The sequence below is a fragment of the Silurus aristotelis genome, assembly GCF_946808225.1.
Source record: "Silurus aristotelis genome assembly, chromosome: 5".
Taxonomy (NCBI): domain Eukaryota; kingdom Metazoa; phylum Chordata; class Actinopteri; order Siluriformes; family Siluridae; genus Silurus; species Silurus aristotelis.
The window spans coordinates 27522181-27538843 of record NC_139578.1 but is presented as its reverse complement, the minus strand read 5'-3'; the positions used below and the strand labels follow the sequence as shown (position 1 = coordinate 27538843).

Genomic DNA, 16663 nt, shown 5'->3' with positions numbered 1-16663 from the left:
ATATCATCAATAACAAAAACAAGGTTCATTCATAAGTCATGTATTCTAGCGATGGAAAGTTCGGATAATTTTAGTGCCTTTTTTTTTTTTTTATCATGTTCATCAAAATGAATCATTTTTTTTTTTTAGTTCGAAGAGTCGAGCGATGATCTTCTCAATTCACTCAAACTTTCCTGTACATAATCTAGAGGTATTTTGCGATGCTTTGCTCATGCGCTTACAGAAGAAAATTAAAAATCTCGACTAGTTCTTCTGAGTCACATTAAAGACTCGTTCAAAATAAACAAATCGTCCATGAACGGCCGCCTCTAATGTTTGCTCCAACTTCATCATGCATTATAGGAAAAAACTCAGCTGTTATAATGGCAAAAGAGAGGTGGCACAATGTTCTGTATAAAATAGTGCCTATAATTGTCTCAATTCTTGTGTTTGCAGTATTTTAGTATTTGAGAGTTTGTAAAATTTCTGAACAAATTGTTTTAAAATAAATAAAAACATGTACAGCTTTTTATGATTGTTTTTTATCTAGGGTGCCAATATTATCGGAGGGCACTGAATTCAACAAGGGACTTCAGGATGCAGTTGTATAACATTATTGTTTTTTTCCTGGACTTACATTGAAATCCTACAGCAGTGGAAATGACTTCAGTGTGGAGAAGGTGCTGTTAGGTTAGCGGGACACTCTCTCACGTTTACAGGTCCGAATATTGCCGAGAGCTTCTCAAAAACCACCACATCCGTGTTAAAGAGCATATTTTGGAGACAGCCCACGTAGGATTCGGTAACGGGGATGAACGGGAGCCTTCGTCGATCTGCAAAACAAAAAAGAAAAATGAAAGATTACTTCATTAATGAGTTTACAATGAAAACTACCTAAGAGTTTCATGAGTGAAACATTTTCATAAAGCTTTCAGCCAAACTGATGACATAGCATCATGTGGTCTGGTATGGGTTTGGCCTAAAGTGTATTGACAAAGATTAGTATGTGCTTTTTTTAACATCTTTCCTATTTAGTTCCAATTTACTGTTATAATCAGTATTCATATTCATCCCAAAGGGTTGAGATCAGAGCTCTATAGAAGGAGATCTTCCACTGCAGCCCATGTAAAGCATATCAGCTGGATTTGTGCATAAGGGCATGGAACAGGGTTGGGTTTCCTAGTTCAAGTGAAGGGAAAATTTCATGCTACTGCACCCAAAGACATCTTGTACAATTGTGCGCCTCGAATTTTTTGTTGAAAGTTTGGGGAAGAACCACATATAGCTGGTGTCCCAATACTTTTTGCAACACAGTTATCATTCGCCTAACGATCAAAAAACAAACTCACTGATCAAAACTGATTCAAACTGATTAATAGAATGTAAGTCATTCTACTAAAGGGGAAAGAGGAAACCTGTGTAACGCAACTCCATGCTATTGTGATCTGTGAAAGCTTAACGCTCTGAGATGCAAATTCACAACATCCTAGCAACAATGTGTTGTAATCAACCACATGTCAACAAACATCTTATAAACGTAAATGGCCTCATGATATTTTTCTCGGCAAAAAAAAAAACAAAAAATCTAAAAACAAACGAGCGTCAAACTAATAAACCAACAAGTTTATACTTCACTACTAAACAATGTACATTTACAAATAGTACTAAAAGGACATTAATATTTTATAGGAGCCACAAATGATATTATTCTATTAATAAAAATACAAAAATAAAAAATATAAATATTTTTTTAACTGAATAGTGCACAGAAATTCAATACATTTATACAACATTCTTATTAGAGCATTGCATTAATAAAAGTGTATAATTTTACAACCAAAAATCATTTGATGCAAATAAAAACAAATCAATTAATAAACAGTTGGAAACAATGCAAATGTTGAATGAAATAAGTAAATAAATGAGTTTAAAAAATAAACATTTTTGACTAATAATGACAAGAAGAAGAGAAAGAAGATTAGAAACTAGAAAAAGAAACTGATGATGAAGGAAAAGAAGGAGAAGAAGAAGAACAATGCAACAAATTACTAATAAACAGTATTTCTTTTTTTTATATAGCAAAAATGTGTAACTAAAAAAAAATTGCTTTGGCTGCAAAACAAAAACAAAATAACATAAATAAATGTTAATTGTCATTGTCATTATTATTATTATTATTATTATTATTATTATTATTATTATTATTATTATTATTATTATTTTATTGGTTAATAATTAAAACAAAATAATAATAAAAAATGTACGGAAATTAAAAAACTATATTTTTTTACTTATTTCTGTCTTATCCAACCATTTACTAATGAACAATTATCAATTTAATCCTCAGATAATTACCTGGAATGCCACCCACATAAACAGGAAATCTGTGTTTGGCAGGAGAAAACGAGCTCGGGCCGATTGTGTACCTGCCCTCGGTGTCCACGTGCATCTCCACTACATGGTTCCTCTGGATAACTAACAAAGAGAAAAAAAAAAACAACTTTTAAAATCATGAAAATCTAGGGAACCTTTCTGTTCCTCAAAACCTCACACACACGATGTCTGTTTTCACGAGATCAAATTTTACCAGCTATTCTGTGGAACAAGCCGTCACACAGAGTCTGCTTTGGCTGAACGGACACTTCGAATCGCCCTCCACCGTTATTCACCTGGGCCACCACCTGCGAGTCACACAACAGCGCTGTTCACAAGTACACATCATTCACTAATTCTTCTCTCTCTATTCAAGGCTGTTTTATCACATTGTTGATAGGAGTACTTTCACACACACATACACTTGTGGATAAACTGCACAATTTAATCCTCCATATTGGTCATTTGTACAAGTGACAGTAACTCCGTTCATCCCGGAAAGAAACCGTCATTGACCGGATCCAATCACACGTACAAAGTGACCTGTATTGTAAGTTTGACCAGTGTCACCAGCATGATAGTCAGACCCTTATGGATGTACGAGTTTACTACAATGGCTGAGGACTACATGAACAGTTCTACATTTAAGCGTCCGTTAACAAACATTTGGTTCCCTTTGGGTTCTGGTTCCTCTCAAGGTTTCTTCCTCATATCATCATCTCATATGCAAAGTAAATAGTTTCACTGTGATGTAATGTATATGCGGCAAATAAAGACTATTCTATCATTTAAAAAAAAATGTCAATGCAAAAGTCATCAAAGCTTCTAAAAAAAAATTTTAATGGGGCAAAGACTATAAAACCACAAAATCAAGCGGAAAGTGAAACACAGAAAACTTTTTCAGGTAAAGGTAACGCAAAACACAAGACAAACGCAAAAACCTACAGAGCAACTCAACACAAGTTTAAAGACAAAAACTCTAAACTTTTTTTTTTTTTTTTTTTTTTTTTTTGGCGGTAAGTAGAACGTTGCAGCCATTTACTGTAGTAATGGTTTAGAGACTTAGATCACTTTTCCCCAGACCAATCAGAGCTCGAGCTTCCCATGTTCAACCCAAACCTCTCCCAGTCCAGAACAGTGTAGTAATAGTAAGAGTACTAATAATAAAAGTGATAATATTAATAATAGTCACCTGTCTAAATTCTCTGAATTAACCAGGTACTTTTAAGAAAGTGTATTAATAGCCTATAAACTCCTGCTAGACTCAAAAGCTCAGTTGTTTATTGCTGTTCACCATCCCTCTGTAGTTCACTAATAAGTTTTCCTTCCTCTGTACATCTATTACACTGGATAATAACATGCTCTGCCGTTTCTCAAACTCCACACCAATCACACAATCCTGTTGGTTTGCAATGTTGAGTTAAGTCCTGTGTGCCTTAGCCTTAGTCTAGAAAGAACACAATCGTCCCTCTTCCCTCTTGATTTCCTTCATCTACCTACTAATGGCTGTGTTAAATTAAGATGCCGGCCCTTCTGCTCCTTATCCCAGTTGGACTGCCAAGTTTTATTTATCTCCCTTTTTTTATTATTGATTTGAGTTCTGTTTTTTTGCTGTACTGAGTTTGCATATTTATACTTTCCTTTGCCATCACTGGTGTTGTTGTTTATCTGCTTCCTCATTCCCTGCCACTCCAGTATGTGTCGAAACCTTATTCGACTGTTGCATCATGTATAGAGACTCAAGTGTCTCCAGGACAAGATCTTGACCAGATTCTAACCATTGAGCATAAATACTAAACCGTGATTTGATGTGCTTTTTCCCTCCTGCCAAAAAAAAACCCTGAGAGAAGAAGCAGCTTTAAAACACTGGAGCGAATAAAAACAGGTGGAGACACTAAATAATTAGTGAGCAGCAAAAAGTGACACACTGGTGACATCTGGTGTTCAAAGGAGAGAAAAATTAAGACTGGAAAAAAAAAAACGGGGAATCATGACTTTTATTCTTATTCTTATTCTTATTCTTATTCTTATTCTTATTCTTATTCTTATTCTTATTCTTATTCTAATTCTTATTCTTATTCTGATTCTTATTCTTATTCTTATTTTTATTCTTATTTTTATTCTTAATCTTATTTTTATTTTTATTCTTATTCTTATTCCTATATTTATTCTTATTCTTATTCCAATTTTTATTCTTAATCTTATTTTTATTTTTATTCTTATTCTTATTCTTATTCCTATATTTATTCTTATTCTTATTCCAATTTTTATTCTTAATCTTATTTTTATTTTTATTCTTATTCTTATTCTTATTCCTATATTTATTCTTATTCTTATTCTTATTCTTATTCTTATTCTTATTCTTATTCTTATTCTTATTCCTATTTTTATTCTTAATCTTATTTTTATTTTTATTCTAATTCTTATTCTTATTCTGATTCTTATTCTTATTTTTATTCTTATTCTTATTCCTATTTTTATTCTTAATCTTATTTTTATTTTTATTCTTATTCTTATTCTTATTTTTATTTTTATTCTTATTCTTATTCTTATTTTTATTTTTATTCTTATTCTTATTCTTATTTCTATTCTTATTCTTATTCTTATTCTTATTCTGAATCTTATTTTTGTTCATATTTTATTCTATTTTTATTCTTATTCTGACAATCTTATTTCTATTCTTACTTTTATTTTTATTCTTATTTTATGCTAATTTATTTTTATTCTTATTTTTATTCTTATGCTTATGCATATTTCTATTCTTATTCTTATTTTTATTAATATTTTTATGCTATTTTTATTCTTATTTAAATTCTTATTTTGATTCTGATTTTGATTCTTAATCTTATTTTGATTTCTATTCTGATTCTAATCGTCATGGTGTAATCAACATAAAAATAAAATAAAGCTATAACATCATCATTGGGGTCTGGATGAAGAAGAAATTTCACCTCTCCTTTCCTCATGTATACAGTAAGATGATTGTCAGAGTTTCCTACGTGCAGCAGGAGGCCACTGTGGTTACTGGGTCGCAATTCGAAGACGAGCTCGAACTTCTGGCTCAATAGAAATGATTCGTCTGTAGAAACACAGGCCACAGGCCACAGGCCCTGTATGATTTCTCAGAGGTCACATTTAACAGCCTGACCAAATAAATAAAGAGTGTAGCAATGAATGGATCAGTGATGTGAAAGTGATGGAAGAGTTGGTCCAGGACTCACCGATGATGACGTGAGCTCCCTGTCCTGAGAAGTATACCGCATTAACCATCTGCCCCTCAAAGCACGGCCCTACACCGCGATTTACCGCTGGTGCTGCCAGCGCTGAGCCATTTATCCTGAAATTGCGAACACACCCGACCACACCGTGTATCGGCAAGATCTTCCACTGAAAAATGATTAGGAAAATATCGTTTATCAATTCGTTTGCGCCTTTTGGTTTTCATCAAATACTGTGTGTCCAATCACCTTCAGGTCAGTGTGTGTGTGTGGTGGAGGACTGCCCAGGTAAACAGCTGGACCCAGCTGGATGGAGGAGCTCTCTCCTGGATTCAACACGCCATCCTGCGCCCTCAGACCATCAATCACCAGGCGAAACCTGCGCTTCTCCAGACTCAGTGTTACCTGCCAAGAGATCATTAAAGGCCCTCGTTCATTTATGTTTAACCTTCTGACCTTCTGTTCTTCTCTGTTCTGGCACTGATGTGGTGGAATGAATGTCCCCTAGATTTCCGAACAGCTGATTCATCATCTTTAATAGATTGGTAAAGAACTACCTCTTCCTAAACTAGTGCTTATTTTTCCCTCTATGTTTTATGTATTGAGAAAATGCTTGAATTCCTCCAAAAAGAGATTTAGGCTGATTTTACCCAAAACCTGCAACCTAATAAATCAGTATTAATGTATTCATTGACAGCGTCTTCAACACACATGGTTCTGGATATGGACATAATACTCTAAATGTAAATGTCCAATTACTAAACTCTCTCCGCTTTCTAAACCTTTTTTTTTTTTTTTTAAATAAAGGATTTCCTCCATGGTCATGACTCCTGATCCGTCTCATTTTAGATCAAAGTGTAAAAAATAATTATTTTTTTCATAAATTATAACGATGCTGTAAATATGTGTTTATTTAATTAATTTTTTTAGAAAAAAAAAAAAAGATAAAAATCTTATTAATAAAAAAAATCAGGAATTATGTTTGCCTAAATTATAGACCCTTTATATAATAATAATAAAATTATTAATAAATAATAATAATTTATAATGAAATCATTATTATTATTATTATTATTATTATTATTATTATTATTATTATTATTATTATTATTATTATATTTTATTATTATATTAAAAATTATTTATTATTAATAATAATAATAATAATAATTATTATTATTATTAATTTTTTTTTATTATTCTAATTATTATTATTATTATTATTATTATTATTTTATATATTTTTTTTTTTTTTTTTTTTTTTTTTTAAGTTGCATTTGGGGACTGGAAAATACCATTCATCTCAAAATCATCATTAGGGTACAGTGATGCACATTTGTCTGGACCAAACATATATAAACTTAACAAAATTATAAACGCAACACTTTTGTTTTCACCCCATTTGTCATGAGTTGAACTCAAAGATCTAAGACTTTTTTTATGTACACAAAATTCCTATTTCTCTCAAATATTGTGCACAAATCTGTCTAAGTGTGTGTTAGTGAGCTCTTCTCCTTTGCTGAGAAAATCTATCCTCCACACAGGTGTGTCAGATCAAAATGCTAATTAAACAGCATGATTATTGCACAGGTGTGCTTTAGGCAGGACACAATAAAAGACCACTGTAAAATGTGCAGTTTTATCACACAGCACAAAGCCACAGATGTCGCAGGTTTTGAGGGAGCGTTCAATCGGCATGCTGACTGCAGGAACGTCCACCAGAGCTGTTGTGTGTGAATTAAATTACCATAAGCCGTCTCCAAAGGCGTTTCAGAGAATTTGGCATCCAACCGGCCTCACAACCGCAGACCATGTGTAATCCCACCAGCCCAGGACCTCCACATCCAGCAATTTCACCGCCAAGATTGTCTGAGACCAGCCACCCGGACTGCTGCTGCAACAATCCGTTTGTATAACCAAAGAATTTCTGCTCAAACTGCAAGAAGGCGTCTCAGGTAAGCTCATCTGCATGCTCCTCATCCTCATTGGGGTCTCCATTTGGTCATAACCAAATTGAGTGGGCAAACGCACTCATTCGATGGCGTCTGGCACTTTGGAGAGGTGTTCTCTTCAAGGATGAATCCCGGTTTTCACTGTACAGGGCAAAATGCGTGAAGCAAACCTGACCGGTTTACAGACCCCTCGCACCCAATACAGTAAAACTGCACATTTTAGAGTGGTCTTTTATTATGGCCAGCCTAAAGCCCACCTGTGCAATAATCATGCTGTCTAATCAGCATCTTGATCTGCCACACCTGTGAGGTGGATGGATTCTCTCGGCAAAGGAGAAGTGCTCACTAACACACATTTAGACAGATTTGTGAACAATATTTGAAAGAAATAAGCCTTTTGTGTACAAATAGTCTTAGATCTTTAAATTCAGCTCTTGAAAAATCGGAGGCAAAAATAGAAGTGTTGCGTTTATAACTTGGTTCAGTATATGTGTGAATCCAACAGCACATCTTTTTACCTCATTTAGTACAGTGCATTGAGATCTGACAATAAACATGCAAATTAGTGAATAACAACAACAATAATAATAATAATAATAATAATAATAAATTGGTCATATCAAATTACATAACAAATTACTCAAATATGTGAAAATTTCCCCTCTGTACCAATTGGAGCCTCGTGTTTTGAAAGATAGAGCTTGTAAAAATGAACAATTACATTTTGATGGTGATTAGAAAAATATAACAGTAGAATTTCGAACCGTGTGCCACTTTCCATCGTTGTACTTCTCCCTGTTAAAGATTTCCCTTTGACGGCCAACCGACAAACGGATTCTTCCCTTGGACACGTAAAGAGCCAGGTGGTACTTTTCCTGCTCGGACGGAATGTAAAACAGGAGACCTTCTGAAGACCTCGATCTGACGTCTAATGAAATATAGGCCCTGTGGAGCAAAAACAAAGGATTAGACAAAAATCGAATTCCATTTTATTTTTGAGCTTTAACAGGAAATGAACTCGCCTGTGTGTGAAAGCTCGAGATGGCATGATGTAGCTGAGGCTGCTGGAAGCACCGGCGAGGTGAAAGGACTGCGGGATGGGAGTCGGGACCGAGCAACCAGAGACTGCATCATCCTTCATTTCTTCTTTTCCATTCTGCAATCGAATAAAGCACAGACTGAGAGTCCTTTCCAAATCCACTTGTGAACAGATTAACCTTATTATTTGTCAAATTCAGTTTTTTTTTAGGATGGAAAACAAACCCGTTTTGTGATTTATATTATTACAGAATATAGAAAATATAATGTAAGACTGGCTCTCATGAGGGCTGCCTTCCTTCATGCAACTTTCCTACCTTCTTCGACACCACACTATTGCTATGCCTTCTCCACTGGCTTTCTGTAGCTGGTTGCCTACAGAGAAAAAACTCGCCCAGCACTTCTGTACCTCAGCCTGCACTGCACTATGCTCCCAAAAATTCTCCACCACTCTCCTAGGGTTTGAGGGATACATACTTTAACAGTCTTTATACAACATCTAAAGTCCTACTGTATTCAGAGAGACATAGTAACCCTTGTAATGTAAGCACTAATGTACCTCGGTTCAAATCAATTCGTATTTATTTGTAGAGCACCTTTAACAATGGACATTGTCCCAATTTAGTGCATAAAGGTTTGTTCCTTATAATTGTACGTTTTTTCCTAATGGTTGAGCCACGGGCAACTGTGGCAACTAAAATAGCAGAAACCTTAAGAGGAACCAGACTCAAAAAGGAATCCTCATCCAGGTGTCACCGAACATCCATTCATTATACTGTAGTTCCAACATTGTTGAATTGTACTGTTCAGTGATTCATCGTCACAAACTGCTTTTTCAGTGAAGATGAAGTTTAGTGTCTGGAGTTAAACACCATTCACAAGCCAGGAATATCTCCTGGACCAGGCCAAAAGCTGTGATACCTGTGTGAGAAAGCTGCAGCCAAGCACAGGAATGTCTCTAATGTCTACTTAAAAAGGTGCCAAAACTTCATCTTAATTAATAAAGTCTTTAAAGAAGGTCATTAAAAAAAGTTGATCACACTGACATCTTCTACTTACCCTTTATAGTGCCCTGGCTCCGCCCACTGGCGATAAATATCCCAGATTCTAGTAATGCTTAGTAAATGTAATGTGGCATTTCTATACACAAACATTTGTGGACACCCAAGCATATGATTTGTATGTGCTTTTTGAACATCCCATTATACATAAAGTCCCATCACTCTAGTGGAAGATGTTCCAGTAGATATACTCTCCATCTAGCTGTAGATATAATTCCACTGAATTGTACTCTTGTCTATTTGTACAAAGAGAACAGACGTATATCTATCTTTAGTTTAAAAGTTCCACTCCACTCTTCCAGGGAGATGTTCCACTAGGTTTTTCGAATGTGTTTGTGGAGATTTGTGTTCATTCAGCCACAAGGGGTGTTAGTAAAATCAGGTACTGATGTAGGTGAGGTGAAAAGGGATAAGATGCAATTAGCGTTCACATTCATTTCAAAGAATTGAGGTCAGAGCTCTATAGAAAACCCCTCAATATATTGATGAAAGGTTTAAGCCCAAATTCAATACTATGGGATCCACAAACATCCTTTACAGTTGTGTGTCTCTCACTTGGTGGTACCAGTTCAGGTTTCCCAATACTTTTGCCCATATCATAAAGAATAAAACTTTCTTTTCAGCTTCTCCCGTTAGGGGTCGCCACAGCGGATCCTCCGCACGTTTGATTTGGCACATGTTTTACGCTGGATGCCCTTCCTAACGCAACCCTCCCCAATTTATCCGGGCTTGGGACCGGCACTAAGAGTGGCTGGGGATGGTTCCCTGACCGGGAATCGAACCCGGGTCGCAGCGGTGGGAGCGCTGCATCTTAACCACTAGACTACCAGGGGCCCATATCATAAAGAATATAAACAGAAAAATGTACTAGGTTCATGCTCTTGAAATCAGAACTAATGATCATATTATCAATGTAAGACCTTGAGCATTTGAAGATCATTTTTTTTGCAACTTTGAGCTGCACAGTGTAGTGATTTCCTGCTATATTGTGTATATAAAAGTGGCTTAATAATTTACACATGTACATTACAGGACAGTGAAATTTTAAGTTTCCGCTCTTAGGCTCTTAGGGTCAAGGGCCTTGCTCAAGGGCCCAAAAGCGGCAGCTTGGCGATACTGGGGCATCAAACCCCGACCGGATCAATAACCCAGAGCATTAAACTCTTAGCTAACACTTCTCTTTAAGATATACAGTATATTTCTTGCTTTTCTAAAATCTCTAGCTAATTAATTGGATTAATTGGAAAAATATATCAAATACTAAAAAGGGTATTTAATATCAGCTGTGATTAACAAATAATTTGTATCTGTAATTGGTTTTAGAATGAGTTTTGCATTCTAAATGTCTAAACAAAAAAAACATACTAAAATATAAATATATGTAAATATATTCGCTTTTGATGTGGATTTTCTTTTATTTTCATTTATCCAATACGCACTAGGCATTTCTTGCAAACCTGGGGCAATTAGCATAGCTGTCCATATGTATGGTTTCTAATGAAAGACCCTTCATGTACATGGAGAAGTACATAAGTACACAATTGAACTCAGGACCTTGAAGCTAAAACATCATAGTGGTCATTTATGCCCTCACCAGGACCATCAAAATAGATATACTGTAGATGTACAGTACTGCTGATATAAAAAATTAAATACTTTGACTGTTGTGTAATTCATTTTGTTAGATACATTTTTTTAACCATCTTAAATCATTCATGGTTTCAGACTGTGCCCCCTACTTACCTCTGATGTTTTTGCTCTAATGCTAATTCATGGATTAGCGCTAAAATACCGTGTTTGCTAGTCGGAACGGGGAATGACCATGTTAATGAAATTGGTAGAGAAAGTGTAAATGTATCTGTGATGAGTTTGTTCAGATACACATGTACATCTGTCTGAAACAACACACACACATTTTACTATAAATGTGAGGACCTTGTAATGACAGAATTATGGATAAATCGAATTATTCTAAACTACACTTGAATCAGAATATAACAGTTACATCGCTAGAAAAATGGAAACTTTTTGGTTCTCTTGGGGTTTTTAAATATAAGGAGCAGCTTTGGTAAATAAAAAATAAATACATAAAAAAAATGTATTACTGTTATTATTATGGATATTTTTTAAACTGGACCTCAAAAGTTATTAGGACCACTAAATGTCCCCACAAAGTAAACACTGCCAGATCCTGTCAGATATTATCCAGATGGGGACATTTTGTCCCCGCTAAGATGTAAACGAAAACTCAAACACACACACACACACACACACACACACACACACACACACACACTTACTTACACACAAACGTATTGTTAAAGAGTGTGAGACGACTTCGATGGATTATGAGGATATTAGCATGTTGATGTTAAACAAAAATAATAAACAAAATAAAAGAGGTAAATGAATAAAAACAGGACCACATAATTCCCTTATTAGGTGAGAACCTGGTTAGAGTGTTTATTAGTAGTATTTTATGACACACACTGGTATTGAAACTGACACACTTCCAAAAAAAACAACAAAAAAAAGAAAATTCCAGAAATATATATTTACTCTTTTTTTTATCTATCTATAAATGGTTGTATTTATATACAGGTTAGAAATGGGAGAAAAATATATGTATCAGTGGAAAATATGTTTAATAGTGATAAAAAAAAAAAAAAAGAATGGCATGCAGTGAACAGGTTAGGCATGTGGTTAGGTGGGTGCTGGTCTAAGATGAGACAAGACACACATCTCCCTGTTAGTCCACTCTCTCTCAGGATCGTCTTCGTCACTGGAAACAAAGCACACGACACATGTGAGCACATGACCTAGCAGCTTCTGTGCAAGCATGGACGGATTTCACGAGGTACAACGATGTCATGCTGCATTTCTAAACAGTGTGCATGAATATAAACAGGTCTTTCAGCACAGTTGTTTGTTATACTAATTATACATAAGAGTAAATTACTGTCAACATCATTCATTCAAAAATGCCATCAGAACCTATTTTCCAAATGTTTGATAGTTATAAAGAAATACAACAAGGAAATTTCAGCTTGTGTCGAAAACTTGTTCTGATAGTCCTTTGCTACATTATATGGACAAAAGTATTGGCCACCTGATTTTCCTAGTCTGATTTTCCTAAATTAGGAGGTACACAATTTTTTAGGATGTCCTTGGATGTTGTTTTATTTCCATCACACAAACTACGAGAACCAAAAATGTTCCAGCATGACGAAGCCCCTGTAGAGAAATCCAGCTTCATGAAGCTTTACATGAGTTGAAGTGGAAGATCTCCTGCTGTAGAGCTCTTTGGGATGATTGTGAACACTGACTGCACCCCAGACCTCCTCACCATCTCACCTACATCAGTGATTTACTAACACCCTGTAGCTGAATGAGCACAAATCTCCACAAAATCTAGTGGAACATCTTCCCAGAAGAGTGGAGCTTATTATAACAGTCAATGGAGACTATATGTGGAAAGATATGGTTGAAAAGTTTCTAATCTTATGCACAGGTATCCACAAACATTTGTCCATATAGTGTATTTGCTAAATTCTTGCTACTGTATAGTGCAAATAATTGTACTCAAATGATAGTAAAGGGACGAATTCTTTTTTTTTTCCTTCATCTTTTCACTTCTTTGGTCTCATTTTAAATAAAAAATAAAAAAAGTGCTCAACCACACTACAAGATTACTTACTTTTCTCTTTGATGTGACACAGGAATATTTATTGAATCTAATTGTGGATTTTTTGTACAGATTTTATAACTGTAATAAATTCATTAATAGCATAATTGATCTCTGTGAACCTAAAAAAAAAAACACTCTGAAGGTGTGTAGCTGCTCACCTTCTTCCGGTCATCCCAAATATCCTCAGGTTGACGCTCAGATTTGCACTTATCCAGCACTACGTCTCCTGATGAGGAATAATCACTCAAGTCCTCTGGCTGGTACAAAGCATCAGACCTGCAAAAAAAAAAGAAAAATGGCTCTTTATATTGAACTATAATCTCACCAGTCTATAGGTAGTACCACTCAACTAGGAGCAGCACTTCATTTCATATAAAATGATATTTTTTCACTTGTAATATCGTATACATTTGGATACATTAAATAAATGAACGATCTGAACAGATGAGAAGAAAAAGTGATGGTGTGGAACTGATAGGAACCTTCTCAGGTAGACGTTGGATATGCAGCCTGTGAAAGAGCCCGCGCCCAGAGTGACCTTATCGCTGTCGAAGCTGAAATTAGGAGACCGTGTAATATCCACTCCAGTGTCACTTTCGTCGATCTGGAAATCCGTTCTAAAAGACATGAGATGTGTTGAGGACATATGAGAGTGTGGCTGAAGGTAAATGGAAAAATACTGATCAGTTTGTCTCGATATATAGAGTAAAATAATAAAGTATATGCTCAGGAGTAGGTTTTTCCAATTACTATGTTATTATGTGTCTTGCTGTTTTTGATTCATGTTTTTGACTTATGTTTTTGAATCTTGCCTTTAACCCTATATTTAAGGCATGTATTGTCTAGGATGATTGTGAATGAATGCATTACAATCTACACCATGTGAACTGAAGATGTTCCAATTGCTCATAAAGGCCTAAAAGGCTTCTAAGACACGCAATACAATATGATACAATACTATACTATACCACTAATATATTATAGTATAATACTATAATGTACTATACCATAACTATACAATACCATACTATATTATACTATACTATACTATACTGTATTACCAAACCATACTATACTATATTATACTATCCTATACTATTCTATATTATACTGTACTATACCAAAATATACTATACTATACTAAACTATACTATACTACACCATACCATACAATACAATTCTATACTATACTATACTATACTATACTATACTATACTATACTATACTATACTATACTATACTATACAATACTATACTATACTACACCATACCATACCATACCATACAATACAATTCTATACTATACTATACCATACAATACAATACTATACTATACTATACTATACTATACTATACTATACTATACTATACTATACTATATTATACTGTACTATACCAAAATATACTATACTATACTAAACTATACTATACTACACCATACCATACCATACCATACCATACAATACAATACTATACTATACTATACTATACTATACTATACTATACTATACTATACTATACTATACTATACTATATTATACTATCCTATACTATACTATATTATACTGTACTATACCAAAATATACTATACTATACTAAACTACACCATACCATACAATATAATTCTATACTATACTATACTGTACTATACTATACTATACTATACTATACTATACTATACTATACAATACAATACTATACTATACTACACCATACCATACCATACCATACAAGACAATACAATTCTATACTATACTATACCATACAATACAATACTATACTATACTATACTATACTATATTATACTATCCTATACTATACTATATTATACTATCCTATACTATACTATATTATACTGTACTATACCAAAATATACTATACTATACTAAACTATACTATACTACACCATACCAAACAATACAATTCTATACTATACTATACTATACTATACTATACTATACAATACAATACTATACTATACTACACCATACCATACCATACCATACAATACAATTCTATACTATACTATACCATACAATACAATACTATACTATACTATACTATATTATACTATCCTATACTATACTATATTATACTGTACTATACCAAAATATACTATACTAAATTATACTATACTATACTACACCATACCATACCATACCATACAATACAATACTATACTATACTATACTATACTGTACTATACCAAACCATACCATACTATACTACACCATACCATACCATACCATACCATACCATACCATACCATACAATACAATACTATGCTATACTGTACTATACCAAACCATACCATACTATACTACACCATACCATACCATACCATACCATACCATACCATACCATACAATACTATACTATACTATACTATACTATACTGTACTATACCAAACCATACCATACTATACTACACCATACCATACCATACCATACCATACCATACCATACAATACTATACTATACTATACTATACTGTACTATACCAAACCATACCATACTATACTACACCATACCATACCATACCATACCATACCATACCATACAATACAATACTATACTATACTATACTGTACTATACCAAACCATACCATACTATACTACACCATACCATACCATACCATACCATACCATACCATACCATACCATACAATACAATACTATACTATACTGTACTATACCAAACCATACCATACTATACTACACCATACCATACCATACCATACCATACCATACCATACCATACAATACTATACTATACTATACTATACTATACTATACTATACTATACTATACTGTACTATACCAAACCATACCATACTATACTACACCATACCATACCATACCATACCATACCATACCATACAATACAATACTATACTATACTGTACTATACCAAACCATACCATACTATACTACACCATACTATACAATACAATATTATACTATACTATACTATACAATACCATACCATACTATACTACACAATAAATTACAACACTATACTCTACAATATGATATTATACTACATTAGAAAATACATTACAATACTACACTATACAATACAATACAAAACTATACTATACAATACTGTACTACACAATACATGACTATAATATACTTACCCTCCATTCTTATTGGTGACTGTAACATAATGCCATTGTCCATCTTGGTACTGTTTTAAGGATCTCCAAGCACGGTTCTGGTACTTTAGTGTCACATGCCCATTCACCATTGAGAGCCCGATCTCATTGTTCTATATTAGTAATCAGAGAATAAGTGTTTTTTAGTTGATTAAGTGTACTAGTGTAGTTTAGTGTAAATTACTCTAGTGTTTAT

At 34.0% G+C, this 16663-nt stretch overlaps 1 protein-coding gene across 4 annotated transcripts in view; it reads right to left on the bottom strand.

The window, feature by feature from the left end:
* Positions 1 to 592: 592 nt before the first annotated feature.
* LOC310726750 (laminin subunit alpha-3) overlaps positions 593 to 16663 on the bottom strand; it is a 132362-nt gene continuing 116291 nt past the window's right edge. For 2 of the 4 annotated variants that reach the window (XM_083542555.1, XM_083542556.1), the window contains exons 69-79: positions 16450 to 16580; positions 13792 to 13926; positions 13468 to 13585; positions 8545 to 8678; positions 8287 to 8467; positions 5820 to 5975; positions 5574 to 5739; positions 5304 to 5431; positions 2567 to 2660; positions 2335 to 2454; positions 593 to 812 (exon numbers count right to left, since the gene is read on the bottom strand). In XM_083542555.1, coding sequence (XP_083398681.1) covers positions 646 to 812; positions 2335 to 2454; positions 2567 to 2660; positions 5304 to 5431; positions 5574 to 5739; positions 5820 to 5975; positions 8287 to 8467; positions 8545 to 8678; positions 13468 to 13585; positions 13792 to 13926; positions 16450 to 16580 — 1530 coding nt within the window. In that variant the 3' untranslated portion in view covers positions 593 to 645. Of the gene's footprint in view, positions 813 to 2334; positions 2455 to 2566; positions 2661 to 5303; positions 5432 to 5573; positions 5740 to 5819; positions 5976 to 8286; positions 8468 to 8544; positions 8679 to 12051; positions 12404 to 13467; positions 13586 to 13791; positions 13927 to 16449; positions 16581 to 16663 lie in introns of those variants that run through there. The other 2 variants (XM_083542557.1, XM_083542558.1) reach the window with 1 other exon arrangement.